Here is a 21493-nt window from a genome sequence, read left to right as displayed (position 1 = left end):
AAACGATATGCAGTATTTATGTTGTATTGTCAAACTAAGACACACAATTGAGACCCTGCAATTGTATGTAAATGAGGAAGAAAGGCAGATCAGTAACCTGGGACTTGGTCACAATTTTTTTGATGCCATATGGCAGCAGGGTCTACCATGAGACAACACATTATGCTTCCAATATCTTCCCAGGCAGTAGTGCCTCCCTGTTTGATAGCTGCCTACTACAGTACTGTACCTACTAAATAGAATACATTAGTTATGTCTATTTATCTAAAATGTATTGGTATTCACCATGTTGTAATTCACTTGAAAGATCACTAAATTGTATATTCATTGAAGTACAGTATTATATATTTATTTCAAAGGAATATTCACCAGCAGAGTTTTGAAACCTCCATAATTGTGTGTTGACAGATCTTCATGCCCCCATATTCATTGAGCATAGTCAGTACCAGTGCAAAATTTGATTTTGAATACACTACCACTGGAAAGGTTTCCAAAACAAAGTATAGGTGTCTACAATACCAATGATTCAAAACAAATCTATGCTGGATGCTGTCTCACCTTTATCCAACCAAAGTACTTGAAGTTGGTTTTGGAATGTCCCCTGCTCAACCAAGTTACAAGAGTTTTTGTGCACAAATGTCAGTGTAATATACCAGTAACAGCAAACCTTCCACTGTACAGTATAAAAATTGAATAATGTTGTTTAAACTTTCATTTATTGGTGATGGAACATTTGTGTGATATACATGTCCACAGTGAGGTATACAGTGTCATGATACATTGACAAACTGCCAGCTGCTCTCAGATACATCCATCTCACACCATACAGTATACCCTTACTCTCTTAATTTGTCTTTTATATCTGTATTATTGTGCACTATTTTCTTTATTCATAAGGTACACTAGCTGGTAATTTCATAAGATTCTGTTAAACCAAAAAAATTAACCCCTTAAGCTGAATAAAATTGTCTGGCTCTGGCAAAATTAAATATCTTAAGTGGCCTTCCCATAATGAAGAGATTAGTGGAGATAGTCTATGTACCAACCCCTTGTGTGAAGGTTCCTCTCTGTGCTGAATAAAATCATCTGGTGCTAGCCAAATAACATATTCTAAGTGGCATCCATGTAGTGAAGGAGTTGAAGGCTGAATATATATGCACAGTACAGTACTGTAAGTCCTCGCTTAAAGTGGTGGTTCCGTTCCTGAAAACCATGACGTTAACGGAATCAATTTTCCCCAGAAGAAATAGATAAAATATGGGAGTTATGTTCCCCAGCCTCCCTTTACCCCACAAAATACATTACGCATATATAAATTCAATGAAATTTTTATAGAAAATAGTATTTTTGTTCAATCCATAATGCGACGTCTAGCTTTATACCTAGGTAAGTAAATGCCTAGCATTAACTCGCCAGGCCAACATACAGGCAATTAAAACATCTAATAATTACTTAAATACGTAATATTAGGACACGTCGCTACCTGGCATTTAATTGCAATTCTCAAAACCCCCTCCATCACATGCACTGCCACCGTCATCTCTTGCCTTAGAGCGAGCAGTAAACAAAAGTCAACTCTCGAGGGGTGGAGTTGGGTGGGTTGTCGACGTCACATTCTGGACTATATCACAAAAACTTGTTTAGAAAAAAACAGCATTTTGTTCAATCCAGAATGCGACGCCTAGCTTTGAATACACGAGCAGGAGGTGGAGAGGGAGGTGACTTTGTGTATAAGGCTCCGCTAGCTTAGGTCCAGAATATGATTATAAACTATTTGGAATATTTTCCAATATTAGGAACATTTACCGGAAGGTAAAATGTTAATTTACATATCCCAATTAGGATACTCACTTTATTCTGATGAGGAAGAAGGTCCTGGTTGCGGAGATTGACTAGGTGGGGGAGAGGACCACTTTACCCCATAAAATACATTAAGCATATATGAAGTCAATGAAATTTTTATAGAAAATAGTTTATATTATACATCCAAAAAGGTAAATAAACTATTTCATTTTGTATTGTACTCACTGATTGGCGTATATGAAGCAAGTGTGTGGTGGGGAGTGGAGAGGAAGAGGGTGGGAGAGGAGGAGGGTGGCGAGTCACTGAGAGCCGGAGGGTGGTTCCTCCTCCCGCTGACTGGGTGATGCGCCATACAAAGTAGTCCATGGCGTTATACTGAATTGGCGGGACGTTTTCCGAATCAGGGGTATCTAAAGAGTATCGACGTTATAACGAAACAACATTGTCAATTGCAACGTTAAACGTGGACTTACTGTATATGAAACACATTTACTGTATTTCTTAGTTTTAACTTCTCCCCTAATTTCAAATAAAAGCTAATAGGTATTGGTAACTTTATTTTTTCTTTGAATAATATTTGTATTACAATCTAAACAGAAATGTGATAAAATTCATACGAATGCAAATCTATTAAATCTATGCAGTATATCACGGCCTATAAGACGAAATTTGAACATTAAAAAAATCTGCCCAAAGTTAGGGGGTCGTCTAAACCACCAAGTTTAAAATTCTTACCTCTTAAATATTGTGGTTTAGTGTGTCAAGAGTGGTGATGAAAACATCGTAAGCCACTCACAAGGTCTTACCACTAATTATTTTATACTGAAACTTATGTTTGGCAAGCTGGATTCAAATTAAGATTACCGGTATATTAAAATAATAAAAATGTATTATAAACCTGTCTAACATACCGTAAAAGAGATTTATACCCCTATAATAAACACAGCTATCATCATACACCCCTCCCCACGCCCCCATTTGCCAGTGAGGAGACAAGAAAGAGGAAAAAAGTGACCCACGGTTAATTACAGGCGGCTCAAGTGACATCACTAGTGTTTACACTACACCAGCTGGTAACATTTGATGACATTACTTGAAGTGAATTGGCCTTATTTTAAATAACCAACTATAAATAAATACAAAAATTAGAAACAAAAATCAAAAGTGAGAAACAATATACTGTATGTATGTTGTGTGTTGTCAAAAGTAAGAGAACAATTGTGTAGAAATGCATGTATTTTTTCACTCAAATCCTAATGAAACACTACTGGAGAACATTCCTTTGTCGCAAAACAAGTTTATAAATTAAAGAAAATAATTACAGTGTGTTTAATATATTACAGTATATTATAAATAAATAAATAAATAATTCGGTAAATCTATTTCAAGTAAATGGAAAATAAGCAAACAAATGTTATTTACCAAGAAGCTTCCCTCTGGCTCAGGGTGAGATGTAGGGGTACGGTAGATAACAAGGCTATTTATAGCCCATCTTTGTGTCTGAAGTGGCCAGTACCCTAATGCACCATAAATAATTCATTGAACATTCATTTTTTGTACATAGTATATTCAGTACATATATATATATATATATATATATATATATATATATATATATATATATATATATATATATATATATATATATATATATATATATATATATATATATATATATATATATATATATATATATATATATATATATATATATATATATGTGTGTGTGTGTGTAATAAATGTCTGTAGTAAGTACATACTGGTAACCTTTTTCACTCAAATCCTAATGAAACACCACAATTAGAATACGGTGGTTGCTGTTGAATCACATGTTGTATAAATAGTCGGAACACAGCCACACCACCGAGACGAGGGAACACTCCCACCACGCTTCAGTGACGTCACTAGTGTTTACACTCCACCAGCGGGTATAATTTGATGACATTACTTGAAGTGAATTGGCCTTATTTTAAAAAATCAAGGATGGTTGGTAAAGGACTACTGAGTCAGTGGGTAAGTGTCACATTTGGGGTACTGGTCTTATACAGCAAATAGAGCTCAAAAGCTACTTTTTAAATGGAAATTTGGGGGGGGGCGTCTTATGCACCCCGCCGCCTTATAGGCCGTGATATCTGATAAACTGTCTAAAGTCTATAGTTACAAAACTCCATTTTGCGAATGATTCAAGTATGATACAAAAGAAACTTGATATTAAAATGAATATTACATTCTTATATTCTTAGCATATCATTATACACTTGCCTCCACACTATCTCACGACAAATGTTTAACAAAAAAAAATTAATGCTCTGCTCATGCTTTACATTCTTCATGAACGGGGTCTAATGTCCGAAATTCTCTCCATGTTGGGGGCATGTGGTTATGAAGATGATTACTACACCTCTTGCACACATCAGTGAAGAGAGAAACAAAACTATGCAGCCAGGTCTGTCAAGGAGAAAAAATTCAATCATTGAATAAATTTTTACATATGGTAATCGCTTCAGTCTTTCTGAACTGATTTTAATGCACTTATTACAAAAGGTAATCTTCAATATACAGTATGAGAATTTTTTTTTGTACATTCTATAATACAATTGTACCCAATTATTTGGGAGTACAGTAACACAGCTTGGCCTGGTAAGAGGACTGTCTAACTTGGTAACATGCCAAGTCCACACATTTGTTCACTTCATACACATACACACCCATGCATTTCATTTTTCTTATTTTAAAGCAACATGCCATCTCCAGATATTATTTATTTCTAAATTGCTTTGCAAATAAGTGGGGTATGCTTTTAAATGATATAGTTCAGTCATGATAAATGGACAACAGGGATAATCTGGAAACTCAGGATTAGTCCTTTCCAGGCCCACTAACTGTTCAAAAGTTCCCAGAGGGATAGAGCGTGTCAGAAGGCTCGAGTAATCCTTGATACTTTCATCCCAAACTGGGAAGATGGTTTTGTCATTTACTGTACAGTACAAGACAGTCAGACCAATCCTTTTCCCTTCTCCTATAGCCTGTTCACTATCACCTATATGTTTTGTGAACTCCCATTCACAATACTGTACCACATTGTCTCCATACAGTACAGTGGTACAAATCTGCGAGGTACAGTACTTGTTTTCTACCCATCTGTTCCCCCTTTCTTTTATCACCATTCATCTCACAACAAAACTGAAGAGCACAGCAAACAGAAGAAGGGACAAAACATTTCCCTGCAGCATACCACTCTCCACACAAGATTCAGGTGAGAGTTGACCATCAACATTAATACATCATCTACTACACCTATTAATATGCCATACTGCATTTCTCTGGTAATCCATTATTTCATAGAGTTCTCCAGAGTGCTGATTGATGCATGCTGTTTAGAGTCTTCTCAAAATTGATGAAAACAATAACAGGGATTGGTTTTCTATACAGTACAGGTTGGACCTCGCTAATCCGGGAAGCTTGGGACCAGACTGGTTCCAGATTTGCAAAAATTCCAAACCACCGAAGCCGAGGTTAAAAAAGGCAAAATAATGCATTAAATGTACTATTACTGTCAAATTTCTTCAGTATAGAAATCTTTTCTAAAATAGTTAATGTCACATGCTTACGTTTTATTGCATTTCAAAAACTTCCACTGCTTGCTGGTCTCTTAAGAGGCATATTTAGGGGTAAATTATAAGTATTTAAAGATAAAATAGTGGCAACAGCCACTAGAAGTGAGCTATGATACCATCCCGAACCATTGAAGCTGCCGGACTATCGGGTCCCAGATTAGCGGGGTCCAACCTGTATTCCACATTCTGCTGTATCATGATTAAGTACAAAGATTTGATCACTGCAGCCCTTTGCTCTCCTAAATCCTGCCTGCTCATATTGAAGATTTGCATCCAGGACAACCCCAATCCACCCAAATGTAGTTGGTACCAATCCCTAAAGTTCAGAAAAGTGAATGCGATCAAGTGCAGTGCCAGTCAACCAGTCTGCTAATGTACCAAAGACTTAGTAGTCAAAGTGCAGTGCCAGCCAAACTGTTTGCACTTCCCCATATTGGCCATCTGGCTAATGTGACACACTTTAATGTTGTAGTGTCAGACACCTCTTGTAAGGTTTGCCCAGTTTTGTGTACAGTACAGTATACACATTTACAATACAGTACATTATACCGTATACAAAACTGTACATAGGACACAATATCACCTCTCAATTACAGTAGATATTTTTCAATTCGTAATTTTGGGTATACAGTATAGTCTCGATTTAAGTGGATTTGGTTTACGCGTTTGGTCATTTACGCGGCACCTTGCCAGACCGACAATTTTTATTTACACGGGTCATTCCATCATTTACGCGGGAAGCGGCGCGGGCAGGGTACGCGCAAGGTTGCCCAGTCAACAAAACATTACCGAGTTCTTCACCCGCCACCCACCACAGCCGGCCCAAGTCAGTGATAGTGAGGATATGGACTTTGAGGGGTTTGACAAAGAGGCCCTGCAAGCCTCTGTGGTGGATAGTGATACAGGTGAGGGCCAATAATCTGCCCTCTGCCTCGGAACCAACCCCCCATCCCCGTGTGCCCAGCCATCTCTTCTACTAAATTAAGTGTTAAAAAACCTATTATTGATATTTCTCTTAAGTTTTTTGCAGAATCAGTTACTTAGCAAAATGGCCAGCATGCATATTGGTAATTTTGTAAAATAACTTACAAACAGACTACCTAAACTAACCTAACCTTATGGTTAGGACAGCGCACAGTCCAAAGTTAAAAGAAAACAAAAACAACAGGACCATTTAATTGTGCATCAAGGTACAATAGCCATCCAAACCTAACCTAACCTTATTCCACCATAAGGTTTGGTTAGTTTAGGTTATCTGTTTGTAAGTTATTTTACAAAGTACCAATATGTATGCCGGTCATTTTGCAAAATAACCGATTCTCAAAAAAAAAAAAAAAAAATTAAACTCAAATATTAAATTTTATTCATTTATTTTACTCTTACATGCATACACAATTCTTCATACAGAACATGAAAAAATAATTAAATAAATAAATAAATGATCATCATAAGGTCAAAAACATAGAGAATAAAAATATCTTACGTCCACGGGAGGTTAGTGTGCAAATCATGAGAAGAAAAAGAGGGTGTGGTATTGGGGATCTCAGCCTCCCCCTACCAGACCAAGTTGTGAGCTGTATATTTTTTTATTTTTCAACATAATTTCAGGTAGATATACATTTTTTTCTTTTACTCTGTTACATACACACAATGCGGAAAAAAATAAAAGAAATGATTATCATAAGGTTAAAAACATAAGGGAATAAACATTCCTTACGTCCACGGGAATTAGCGCGCAAATCACGCGAGGAGGAGGAGGAGGAGGGAGTAGCTTTGGGGATCTAAGGCGCTTCAGTTTCCCGTGTCCTGTGTGTAGTGTATTACCGACTGATAAGGAGGTATATTTAAAAATTTTATTTATCAGTATAATTTTTATTTATTCCTCATATTTACTGGTACTACAATATACACACAACCCTGGTCCCTAATTGCCACAGATAATGAGGAATGTACAGTACTGTATATAAAAAAATATGTTGTGAAAGGTGCCGGCTGGGAACGCATCCCCCCTCTATTACACCGATTCTTATGGGGAAAATTGTCTCAATATTCATAATGACTTTTAGAAATGCATCCTTTGCAACAACCAGGATATTCCTGTACCTGGGTCCTATTTTCAATAATAATTGATCGCTTGAGACTGAAGACAGCAAACCAAGTTATGTGTATGTTGGCTAATACTGTACAGTCTCTCCTCGACTTACGACGGGTTCCGTCCAGACGACCAGGTCGTAAGTCGAAAAGGGGAAAATAATACAGAAATTCTAAAATGAAATACAGTACAGTAAAAGTAATCAATAATGAAAAATGAATAAAGTGTTACTGGGCACTTACCTTTAATGTAGTCAGGTGAAAGCACACGGGGCCTCAATAATTTTTTAATTAAGCATGGAGACTACATTAATTCGATGAAGCAGAGAAGGAGACAGGGACGTCGTATGTCCGGGTTGTCATAAGTTGAATATGCCGTAAGTCAAGGAGAGACTGTACTTATAACTCACAAATATTGACAAACCACACCAAAATGAAAATGTTCATATCATTGGTGAGGTCTGTTTTGGTTTATGGAAGAGAAACACAGTACAACAATGAAACTATATAGTCAGTTTTGGAATTTTAAAAGTAAAACACTCGGGAGAATACTGTGAATAAGATGGCAGGATCTTGTCAGAAAGGAAACCATACGGGAAATTGCAAATGTACTACAGGTATACGTTTAAGAGTGGATGATGAGAGACCACTGTACCTGTAGATGGTTGGGGCACATTCTTCGTGTTCAACTAGAGAAAATAATAAGGGAAGCTATGAGGTGGACACCTGTAGGAGCCAAAAGAAGATGAACAGCGAGACCCACATGGATTTAAAGCATGATGAGAGAGATGGAGGACAACTGGGACGTGGAAGTCCTTTGCGTTGAACAGAGTTGGAGGTGGTAATGGTAATGCTGAGTCAGCTCACTCTGAACTGATGAAAAACTTTAAAAACAAGAATCACTGAGCTTCCATTCATTACACAAATAAGTACTGTACTGTACTTACAAAGAAGGAGCGGATAGACAAGTCAGAAAATCCTGGTGAACAGAAGTTCAACATCGCAGCATTTGCATTGTCGGTCACTTTCTGAAACACTTTGTATTGGGATGGTGTGTACAAGTCAACCTGGGGAAAACAAAATCTGGTCATAATAAAAGTTTCAAGTATTTTGAGTGAAATGTTTTGCATCTGCATTACATCCTGATACTCCAACAAACTTCTGTATTGTATATACAGTACTGTATACATTACCTCTAATGAACCTCTCATAAACTAGGTGCAGTACAATTCATCCTTTGATTACTGGGGGTTTACCAAAAATATTTTCAGCTTTTTTTTTTTTAGATATAATTTATTGATAAGATGGTTAACTCAGCATCAACTAATGGCATATTCGGATGAACTGTTCTGATTTATCGCACTTTTATACAAGGTATACACTTGGCGTAACACAGTATGTATACTGTATACAAAGATAGGTTGTGAGAGAAATGCAGCCACAGATGGCAGGACAGAAAACAGCACAATTTACATCACTTAAACTGTATACAATACTGTAATACCAATAATACCTATAATAAATTCACTATTTGAGTAATTCTGTCTTATGAGTTAAGTTTTCCTATGAAATCTCAAAAGTCAGAAAAACTTAAAACAACTTATTTTGACAAACCCACCTTTCCATCCTCATCAAGTAATGGTTCATTATATGCTCTCACAACAACCCATTCAATCAATATTCCTTTGAAAGTTACCACAGCCCTCAGCACACGACCCAGAGTCACCTGCAATAAAAATTTGATTTCATCATGTAATGGCAGGTACAGGTACTGAAATATGATGCTATAAATAATTTCATTAGAATAAAATAGTTGTTTCTACACTGCCCCAAATGGGCTGTCTGGTCAAGGTGGCCCACCGTACAGTAAAAAACCCATAATTCGCAATCTTTTTCTGTTGCAAAATATATACAGGTTGTACCTCTCTAATCCGGCATTCTGTGGTCCGGAACGATTTTAGTTTGTCCAATAGGTAGATAGGCAGCTTTTTTTTTTTCTGTTTTTTTTCCCTTATCTGAATTATTATTATTATTACAGGAGTATTAAATTTTTGCCCTTCAGGCCCCAATGTGGGTCAGTGATCTATGCCCGGGTGGGCTAATCCCCTTAAAAAAAAAAAGCCGCGGGAAATTAAGGTTTGTTTACATCCAGCAGTTCGGCTGCTCTCTCTCTCTCTCTGCTTGTCTATACAGAGGACAACATTTAACCCTTCAATATATATGAGCAGTAAATAAGTGTTGCTTTCATATTCTTATGTAGAGTAATGACGATATATTTTCACATGTGCGCACTTACATACGAGCACTCACTTTTTTTTTACCATTAATGGTTAGCTACTTATATTGTTCCATTTATTAACATTAAATAACATTACAGGTACTTCAAGCAACCATATTAATTTTTTACATTAATTTTACTACAGCTAAACTCAGGGTCTTATTTTCTTCAGTTTTATATGTAGAACCAATCAGTTACTGGTTTCGTAAGCTTTAACATAAACAATGCCGGCAGCCGTCTCGTCTCCTCTAATATTCCACGTATTATTAATAAATTGTATTGTTAATTTTGCACACGTACATTAATTCAATAAAAACAAATTCAGAAACATTAATTAAAATATATATGAACAGTAAATAAGTGTTGCTTTCATATTATGTAAAGTAATGACGATATGTTTTCACGTGTGCGCATGCGCACTTACATATGCGATCTCTCTTTTTCTTTACCATTATCGTTAGCTACTTCTATTGTTCCATTTATTAACATTAAATAACATTACTTTAAACAACCATATTAATTTTACTACAGCTACAACCAAGGTCTTAATTTCTTCAGTTTTATATGTAGAACCAGTCAGTCACTGGTTTTGTAATCAACGAAAACAATGCTGTGTCATTTCCTCATGTGTTTTAATTTTCTACGTATTATTAATGAATTGTATTGCTCATTTTGCACACAAACATTAATTCAATAAAAAAGACATTCAGTAATAAACAATAATGAATCTTTGTACATAAGAGAAATGACGCTGTTTACACGATTATGCACGTCGTCTGCACGTTGGCGGGCCATTCAAACCCGTCAAAATTCAAGTTTCCGCCGTCAAAATTTTTATTTATTTATTTTTTTGTGTTCCAATAAAATACGGTAAGAATTAAAAAACTCGCGAAATTTGAGAAGCTACTATACGACATTTAACCCTTCAATATGTCTTCAAAGAGACCATGACGCAGAGAAAGTGGTGCTAGTGCTTCCAGGCATAAGCACAAGTCACTATCTATCCAGGAAAAGGGTGAATTTCCATGGTCCGGCACCGGTCAGGTCCTGAGGTTGCCGGACTAGAGAGGTACAACCTGTATTAAAAATGTCATATTATATTATGAGGGCTTGAACTGCCACCATTTATGAGGGCCTCTGTGTGCCAGTAACAATTCCTTTTACTCTTATACTTATCACCATTGGTAGCGTGACGATAGGAGGCTCGTGGGTAGGTGTAATGATAGTAACAAGCAATAGGGAAGAAATAACGGTAAATACTGTAGGTAAATAATCGACACAATTATACAAATACAAAGTTTATTTAAACATGAATATGAAATTAGAAGAAAGAATGGGTTTGTACTAACAGACGAAATCTAGTACTAGGCCCTCAGTCTCAACATACTCACACCATTACTGGGTGGACATATTCAATAACACTTCCAACCCTACTGGGTGGACATACTCAAGAACACAACTATTATAGTCATTTAGCACCATAAATACTAGGGCAACTTCCAGCGGGATTGGTTTCACAAACAATTTCCGCAAGGTTGCTTTAAGTTTATCCCAATCTTCCTCATCGGTACCGAGTTCTACTTGGACCATGTCTTCAACTTGCTGGTCCATGCGGTCGGTAGCTACATACCATCTATCCCTTGAGCTAACTGCGCAATACTCTACTCTGACTCAGCTATCAAAAGCAAAATTAAATTGATTACAAAGGGTTGGATGGCAACAGGTCCCAGCATACAGCGTCTGCTACTAAATCCGCGGATTATATTCCAAGCTCCCATAGACAAAGACGGGGGAAACAGAGAAAACGGGGGACGTTTCCACTGGGGGACTCAGAAGGTTTTGTGGACGTTTGAGCGTAATATGAATCCTTAAGGTTTTTCGGTTAGCTCTTATCATGACCATTACAATATTAGGTAAAATTTCAAAATATTATGATACAGTAATCCCCCGACATACAGAATTTCAAAATATTATGATACAGTAATCCCCCAACTTACAGAAGGGATGCACCCTTGAAAAGTTGACCGTAAAGTGAACTCCGCTTTCCCATTGACTTCCATTATATAATTGGAGATGTGTTCCCAAAGAAACTTTTGGGCAAAAAGAAGTAATAAAAGCACTCTTATATATGAAAAGAAACGTTTTTAAACACACTGTACATGGAGTATTTTTTTAAAATAATAAATATACAAAACATTTGAATGTAACTCACCACAAACGATGAGTGCTGTGTGAGGTGCGATGGTGCAAAAGTTATTAGTGGGAGACGTAACAAGCTCTAATGCTTTTGCAATCTGGGTAAGTTTTTTCCTGCATAGCCTCCATAAAACTTCAAGTTTTATCTGCAACATGATTCCTTTATGGGCTCTTTTAGCGCTACTGCTTTCACTTGCACTTAATGGCCTCTTTCCACTCCTCTTGAATAAAGGTAATAAACTGGACAGTCTTAAATCCGAGGATGGGGTCATGAGATCAAGCGTACATGCTGGGAGATATAAACAAACCAAGTTCAGTGGCATGGGTGGGCTATGTACTCACACTTGGTGGTAGCAAACACCAAGAAACCCACACCATACAGATTATGCCTGTGAATTTTGTTGTTGTTCTATATTGCAATTTTTGCGGTGAAAATGTTGAACATTTATCCCATTTCCGTAAGATCAAATTAAAGGGCTGTATCCCAAAATTAGTGGTCATAATTTACAAATTTCGTATGGGTTATCGTGTAGCTCAATGATTATCGGTCAGTATTGGTATTGTTACTTGCCATCGGTATTTTTTTTTTTACTTACAGTGAGAGGACATCATAAACATTTACATTGTACTCTGTTTTGGTGACTGTGAAGTGATTTTTTGCTATTTTTTGTGAAAGTAAAGTGCTTTGCCTCTGTTGTTCTGAACATAATGCAAGCAGTGTCAGCCACTATCATTGTACTAAGTTATCATCGTTCGCTGTTTTTGTGACTGAAGTGAGCAGTGTAACTTTGAAAATGTCTGAGACGGCCAAGACATCCAGGAAAACCATGCCTCTGGAGGTAAAGCTTGACACTGTAAAGTTGTATGGGAGTCAGAGTGATGTGTCCACTCCACCATTCAAGAGTCCCCTTAGCCTCGATGGGGACAAGTGTTGTTTAATTGTGTTTTATGAATATCATTATTGTAGGAATTTTATTTTCGGTGATACGTGTGGGTGTCGGACTGGCTGGTAACATATCCCATTGAACCCCATGTTTTAATAATCTTGATTTACGATATTTTGAACTGCGATGGGGTTTTCAGGAACGTAACGCCATCTGTACAGTGGTCCCTCGGTTAACGAGCTCAATTCGTTCCAGAAGGTTGCTCGTTAACCGAAAAATTCGTTAACCGAAACCATTGTTTCAATGGGTTTTTGGGTAATTGGTTCCAGCTCACCGAAAATTGCCTAAAGTTGAAGCAAGATGTTACCTCCACTGAAAAGACACAGAGACTGACGCCTGCTTGGTGTGTTGAGAGGCTGTTTGGCGCGCTAAAAACTAGTTTCCCTGTACTTTAATTATATTAAATAATTGTTAAAATGACAAAAAAATTTATAAGACTTTTAAAATTATTGAATAGTACAAACTTCTTGATATTTACTAAAATAGTAAGGAATTTAAGCCCTAGAACCGATTACTGTATTGGTGGACTAATACGACAGCTAGTGTGCAAGCAAAAACATGTTGAGGGGCGCTCGTAAGGAATTCGTTAATCGAGGGAATGCTAGTTAACCGAAGTTAAGAATCTTATGGAAGGTAATTCGTTAACCGAGGCGCTCGTTAACCGAGGGATCACTGTATATGATTTCCACACTAAAAAAATTCAATGTAATTTCAAATGTACAGGCGGCCCCAAAATTCGCGGGGTTATGTTCTCAAAATAGCCGTGAATCGCCAAATCCGTGAATAACATTTGCGAACCGGTTTGGGGGGGGGGAGGGGGCGTGACATTTTTCTTGTGTACAAAAAATGTATATTCCCTTTATGAGTTTGCCCTTAGGACAGTTATTTCTTTTACCTGTAATATTGTATATGTGTGTGTCTGTGTAGACACACACACACACATATTTAGATCATAGGTAAAGGAAATTACTGTCTCTAGAACGAATGGCTCCCTGTCCCAGCCGCAAAAATGCTGGCAACTTTAAAACTACCCACAGACATTCTTGGGTACGTATAAATATATTGTAAATAAATAAATATCTAAACTGGATAAAAAAATATAATTACAACACTTGGTCTCGGTAGAAGATTTACATGAAGTCGCCAGTACCAGTCACTAAAATCAGGAGAAACTCTTTTGGCAGAAATTGCAGGAAGCCATAGCATAAACTTTCATTTATGGCTGAAGGGGTTTGAATCTGTGAGTCTAAACAGAAGGGTTGAATCTTTAATCAGATGCTTTACTGGTCCTTGACACATCCACCTGCATTGCACGGTAATATTTATTTGCATGAATATACAGTAGTCCATCGGTTAATGAACATAATTCGTTCCAGAAGGTCATTCGTTAACCGAATCCATTGTTTCAATGGGACATTGGGTAATTGGTTCCAGCTCACCGAAAAGTACATAGAAAGTAAAAAGAAAAGTGCAGTAAAGTACACTTACTTTGAGGTGTGTATGTAGAAGGTTCCTGGTTGATGATGATGATGATGGGAATTAGAAGTGAGGGTGGAGGAGAAGGGAGAAGAGAAGGAAGTGGGGATGGAGGAGAAATCACCTTTCAGTGGACCCATGCTTGATGCAGTCATTTCACCATTAAAATTTTAAGTTCACTTGGTGTAATTCAAGATCATTTTCTTTAAATCAACACTGCACTGCGCTATATATTATCAATATGTTAACCAAAGTTCAGAATGACCAATAATTTCAATGAAAAATGCAAAAATATTCAAGACACCAACAAAATAGATGTTCTCTCCACTGTTTTCAAAGCCCAACTGACGCCTTGTAGCTGATTCACGCATCTTATGGCCGCACAACAAGCTAATTCCCTGTACTGCATATATTATCAATATGTTTAATAAATGTTAAAATGACTAATAATTTTAATATAAAACATGCAAAAATATTAAAGTGCACAACTTTACTGGTATTTACTCCATTGGAAACGAATTTAAACATAGGACAGATTACTGAATTGGCAGACTAGCCCATCAGCTGATGCTCACAACAAAACGTGATGTTCGTAAGGATTTCGTTAATCAAATTTTTGTTCGTTAACCGAATTCAAGATTCTTATGGGAGGTAATTCGTTAACCGAACCGTTCGTTAATCGAGGGACCACTGTAGTATCCTACAGCAAGATGATGTTTTAGGTATATCACTTGCACAAGACCCACAAGGCAGAAAATGATCCAGTAAAAAATACATGGTAATTACAATAGATGATTCCTGCAAAGACTATGATACATGTGATAATACAATACTTTGGCCTCCTAAATTATACATAAGTAATTACATGAATGGAAAGGATTAACATACCTGGACTACAGCATTGTTACCAAAGGGTCGGGATATGTTTAGAGTCATGTCTTGAAACATCTGATAACTCCTTGAATCAGCATGTCAACTTGCCTGCAATATCAAAGCATAAAATTAAGTGTTTGCTTTATATGAAATATAATCAGTGATCTTTATTCTCACACTTGTAGGCAATTAAATACCACACAACAAGTGCCAGCTTAAATTGCTTCATACTAATTAGATTAGAAAAAAGTATCTCACAGGAAACCCTATTTTATGGACAAGGGAAAGAGTCCAAAACAACCCCTAGTACAGACTGCCTTAACCAAAGAGCCATTTGCATTCTCAAGTGGGGATATAGAACAAATCAGATCAGTGAAAATGCTCTTCGCAGTCACTTGATCATTCAGACAAGGGTTCTAAAGTGAACTCCTGCTCCATCCTGGTAGTTGCTTTCAAAGCTGGAGGTCAACAAGAACACTATTATAAATCTTAAATTCCTTTGCTTGAATTGTACCCTAATTAACACAGACTTAGGAATCATACAATAAAACTTGAATTTTTCCTGCCAATGGGAGAAACAACCAGGGTACAGAGAGAGGAATTCCAGATCACTTTACTCCTTCACAGCCAGAAAATGTAATTTCAAGCTTCAATCCTGTTTCATAATCTACTGGGAAGATTCCAAAGCAGTCAGTTGACAAGGAAATATTCCTCTCAAATCAAAGATGATCCGTCATTGTTACTGTACTGCCCAGAGTTCCACACATCACTGTAGTGTATAATGCATTACTTGTTCAGTAAAGCCCTTCACTCGAAAGACAAATCACCATAAAAAATGCAGAAATCCAATAAGAACAGCCAATCTGAGCAATACAGGTGATAAATTGTGATAAAAATTTCTTAAAATACTGGTTACTGATTTATATTTTCTCCTTAATGTATGAAAATGGCAAAAAGAGCTAAAATAAATAAAAAAAATAAGTTTTCCAAGTACTGTACAAGCAAACCCCGATTTGTGAAAGGGTTAAAAAAATAAAATAAAATAAATTAAAATCAATCCTATAACCAACAAATTTAGTCCAAATGATGAATGGTACCCTCAAAGCTGTCATCACAAAGACCTGAAGCAAGACCCTTGGCCAGCTCAGAAGAAAATGACCAAGAATTCGAGGTACTATATACTGTACATTAGACCCTCGCCAACCTCAGATTTCTCATCCGTCGATGCCGGGTATCCTCGGTTTTTACTCTGTACCGGTATACCATTTCACCAACCACGGCATTGAATGTCGAGTATCCGTGGATTAGTGTGGCATCTTTATCCCTCTGCGATCTAATGTAATCTTCCATAAATGTGAGGAATGAAAAAATACCTGGACTAATAAATGAAAAATACTGCATTGTCATTTGGCAACCATTTCTCTAAGGGCACAAGAGAGCGCTTCCCCCTCTTCCTCCCACGATAGTCAGCTAACTCCTACGGATGTAAGAAATGGTTTACCTCTTTATGTTTTTGACCTTATACAGTAATAATCATTTCCTTCATTAATTTTTTTCACATTCTGAATGAACGATTGTGTACATGTAACAGTAAAAAAATAAAAAATAAACATATAATTTTTTTTAATAAACTACAAGTTGAAAAAGAACAATAATGCGGCTCACAGCTTAGCCTGGTATGGAGAGGCAGAGATCCCTATAACACTACACCCATCCCATGATTCAACACTTAACTCCTGTGGACATAAGAAATGTTTATTTTCTTTATGTTTATAACCTTATGATAACCACTTTTTTTTTTTACACAGTCTGTATGAATGATTGAGTGTTCCTGTAACAGTGTTAAAAAATGAATAAAATTACGTATGTCTACATGAAAATACGAGTTGAAAAATAACAATAACACAGCTTAGGCTGGTAGGGGGTGGTAGCTACAGGGACAGTCTAACTTGACAATCTGCCAAGTCCACACACACATGTTCACTTCATACACATACACACCCATGCTCTTCATTTTTCTTATTTTATAGCAATGTGCCATCTCCAAGGAGATGTATTGTAAAATTTATATTACTACAGTATTTAATTTAGATTAAATGATTTTATAAGTACAGTACTCAAATTTAATTAAATGTACAACACAGGTCTTGTTTAGTGAAGGAACAGGCAACTTAGGCCTTGACGAGTGTTATCCGCAGCCATGGGGTTTTTCAGGAACCTAACCCCTACAGTTGGTGAGGGACTACTGTACTGCCTTCAGTGACTGGAAAATTAACCCTCAGTCTCGGACCAAAGCTTATTCCTAGCTCTTCATCCATCCACATTCAAACCCAACCATTTCTTGAACCAACTGGTCTCCATCATTCACTCCACATACTAGAACCATCTCAGCCTACCTCTATGCAAAACCTCACCAATACTTACAATATCAGTAAAATTGGCCTGGTTTTGCACAATTATGCTTTGCATGCCAATTTTCAGGGATGTATCCCTATGATAAGTAAGGGACCAGTGTATAACAGCTCTTGCATTACTGTCATTAACCTTTTAAGTAATTTCTGAAGGACCAAATTGCAAAGACAAAAAAAATCTCACAAAGAGAGAAAATTAAAGACTTACTGTTGAGGTACATTGTGGTTTAATGAAGCAGGTCGTCTCCTCTTAGCAGAATATGGTAATGATATCGATGATCTCTTGAGATTGTTTCCAGAAAAGAGTGAGTGCATTATGGTGGAGTAACAATGTACCTGTTGGGTATATACGATACATCAAACAATTGAATGAAAGAATAAACAAACAATTAAATATACAAATACAGTACTGCAAGTAATCCTCATTTATCACAAGGCTTCTGTTCTTGAAAACTCTTAAGATGTGTGAAATTGCAATACTGTACTGTATGCAAAACTCACATTCCCATTAGAAACAATGGTATGCATTCCTGGCTGGGCATACATCAAAAGTTAACAAAAATTGCTATGATAAACATTAAAGCTTATAAAAGCATATTGCAAAATACAATAACGCACATTTTATGTACAGTCAACCCATCCTCTGGCCGACATGACACAGTTCAACCAGGCAGTCACCCTGCTGATTCTGAGACGTGTGACTGCTGCCATGCTGTGTATGTTATGACTTCCCATCAGGGAAGGAAGAATGCAGCTGAGTGGAGAGTTGGCAATGAAGTTATAGTTCACTGTCCCCACACACACATTCACTTCACACACATACCCATACTCTTCATTTATCATATTTTATAGTTTTATTATTGTAATGATTTTTCCACAACTTTTATAGTTTTATTACATGTAACAATGGCAACATGCCATCTATTCCCCAGTTTTCCCCTTCTCAGTGAGTCAAACTATTGCTAAACCAAATTTTGACTTAACGTTAAGTGAGAATGGGTGTCAAATTTTTTAGCGCTAAACCGAATTTAAGTGGAGTGAATAAATGCAAAATGAAGGATACCTGTACATGAACATCAAGACAGGGAGGCACCGGGCTGGCTGTGACTGCACTGTGTCAACAAAGACCCAGGAATTTAATACCATACTATATACTGTAGCTCATCTGGAGTCAAGTGGAATTTTTTTTAATTTATTATTTTACCATAATGTTTTATTATCCTAGTACCAAATGAACCAAAATAAGATGGGAATTATGGTGAAATTGCATACTGTTGTATTAATGAGGTCAGGGGGGTGGCGAATGTTCAAGAACCAATTCACTTCCTACTCTTCATTTTTTTTTGTAGTTGTATATTATTCAGTGGATATTCTACCTCTCATGGACATTTCTCAACTTACCAACCAACAACCACCACCATTTACACCCAAGTTTACCACTAGTATTATGGGCATAAAAAAACACACTTAATAAAGTTAAGAATGTATAAAAGATTTAAGTTGTAGTAATAAATAATTATATGAGAGGATTGTGGATTATGTTTCTTCACCCTCTGAAAGCTGAGCATGAACTGATGCATCTCTGCAAATTTAAAAGATTCTTGTTGACTGTTACTTTTATCCTTTTCACCACAGATCGGCTCGTTAGCTGCTTGGGAAAGGGTGCTCTGTTGGAAGTAGTTTGAGTGCATGATTAAAAATTTTCCTTGCAATAGCATTAAAAAAAAAAAACCACACACACTTGGATATTTCGTACATACAAATCAGATATGTGACAACACAAAATTGCAATACAGGTATCCCTTGCTATATGGACATTTGCTTATACGAATATTCTGTTCTTATAAAGTATTTCTTTCTCAGAGTGCATCCTCATCCCTAGAGCATTAATGAATGAAGGTAAGACACAGACTGCACTTGGGTAAATTTCAGGGTCAGTTACAGGTAGGCTTACAGTAGTGGTACCTTACCTTTCTGATGGTTTAATGTGCATCTTTTTCTTTTTGTTTCATGCACAAAATTATTAAAAATATCGCATTAAACTACCTGCAGGCTATATGTATCCATATTCGGTAAATGAGATATCCATGAATTTTGTGTTTAGACTTGGGCACAGGCCCCTCTGGGTGAGGTACCTGTACCCCATTATACAGGTATACAGTGTACAGGTATCCCAAAATCTGAAAAAATCCAGAATCCGAGACACATTCAGCCCCAAGGATTTCAGATTTGGAATTTTCAACCTGTTTACAAAAGCTATTCACTTTTTAACAAATAATGGTCCCTTAAGGAACCTAACCCATCTGTATAACGAGAGATACCAGTATGTGATTTTGGGATAAAAGAGGATTACCTATACAATGAACCCTCACCAATTCAATATCACCTCATCAGTTTAAAATTATATACAGTACAGTTATTTGCAGTCACAGGGATTTCCTTGTTATTTGCGGGTTGCCAATTTGCAGTAAACAGATGATGGCTAGCAGTGCAACGAGTCACCCTATGTGCCCGCGGCGTCTCATCCACTCTGTTTGCCCTCACCCAGTACCCGTGACCTAGCATCCCGTGTCACACTCTCAAAACTTTCGTGTTTCTTTGCGAAAATGGCCCCGAAAAGACTACCTAGTGCCAGTGCTGCTAGTGGAGTGAAACAGAAAAGGCAAAAGTCAGTGATGACCCCTGGCAAAGAAAATTGAATTATTAGACAAGTTAAAAGAGGGGGCGAGTGCTGCCGCGGTTGGCCGGTTGTTTGGTGTGAACGAATCCACAGTGCGGTACATAAGAAAGAATGAAAAAGCAATTCGTGATTCTGTTTAAGCGAGTGCTCCTGCAAGTGCTAAAGTGGCGCAGGTTGTTTGTGACAAGAACATTGTAAAAACCGAGAAAGCACTGAACATTTGGATCGAGGACTAGCACAGCAAAAATGTTCCGATAGACGGCAATGTGATTTGTGAAGAGCCTAAAAGTCTTTATGCTCATTTTTATGAGTCAACAGGTGGTGAAGGGGCTAGTGCAGTGACAACCAACTTTTAGTGCCAGTAAAAGTTGGTTCGAGAATTTTAAGAAAAGATTCTCGCTCCATAATGTTAAGCTGACTGGGGAGGCCGCATCAGCTGACCACACAGCCGCAGGTGCATTTCCCGCCAAGCTGAAGAAAGGCTATAGACCAGAGCAAGTGTTAAATGCTGATGAATCTGGTTTATATTAGAAGAAACTACCTGGTACTGTAGAACATATATAAACAAGCAGGAAAGATGTGCCTCTGGGTTCAAGGAAGCCAAGGACAGAGTGATGCTCATCTTCTGTGGCAATGCAGCTGGCTGCATTATCAAGCCTGGCTTGCTTTACCGCTCAGCAAACCCTAAGGCTTTAAAGGGAAAAACAAGAAGCTTTTGCCAGTGTTTTGGCAGTCCAACGAAAAGGCATGAGTAACTGTGCAAGCTTTCCTGGGCTGGTTCCATAAATGTTTCATCCCTGAAGTGGAAAAATACCTTGCTTCCAAGAAGATGGAATTTAAGGTGTTATTATTGATAGAAAATGCACCAGGCCACCCAGAAAGTTTGCAATTTAGCCATCCAGGTGTAGAGGTGGTGTTCCTACCCCCTAACACCATTGCTCTTATCCAACCTCTCAATCAGGGTGTAATACACACCTTCAAGGCATATTATACATACTGCTCTTTTGGTTGTATCTGTAGTGCCATGGATGAAGACCCTGACCTTGATGTTAGCAAGTGTTGGAAGGAGTACAACATTACAGACTGCATTATCAACTTCAGTGAATCATTCAGTGAGCTTAAAC

The 21493-nt window shown here is 37.2% G+C and overlaps 1 protein-coding gene and 1 long non-coding RNA gene across 2 annotated transcripts; both read right to left on the bottom strand.

Annotated features, from left to right (window-relative positions):
* Positions 1-697: 697 nt before the first annotated feature.
* LOC121866285 lies at positions 698-2436 on the bottom strand. The gene is made up of 2 exons (XR_006088951.1): positions 2029-2436; positions 698-1203 (listed from the first exon to the last, which is right to left on the bottom strand). It is a non-coding gene; the product is annotated as an uncharacterized LOC121866285 (long non-coding RNA).
* A 1663-nt stretch (positions 2437-4099) lies between these two features.
* On the bottom strand, positions 4100-18037 carry LOC121866284 (mediator of RNA polymerase II transcription subunit 27-like; the record flags this gene model as incomplete). Its single annotated transcript, XM_042365902.1, is given in 6 exon segments — positions 4100-4251; positions 8459-8578; positions 9130-9237; positions 15294-15358; positions 15361-15386; positions 17898-18037. Coding segments are annotated over 6 exon segments (594 nt in total), but the record flags the coding sequence as incomplete, so codon positions are not given.
* Positions 18038-21493: the final 3456 nt, after the last annotated feature.

The sequence above is a fragment of the Homarus americanus genome, unplaced genomic scaffold (assembly GCF_018991925.1).
Source record: "Homarus americanus isolate GMGI-L3 unplaced genomic scaffold, GMGI_Hamer_2.0 scaffold39417, whole genome shotgun sequence".
Lineage (NCBI taxonomy): Eukaryota > Metazoa > Arthropoda > Malacostraca > Decapoda > Nephropidae > Homarus > Homarus americanus.
This window is presented reverse-complemented; position numbering and strand designations above follow the sequence as displayed.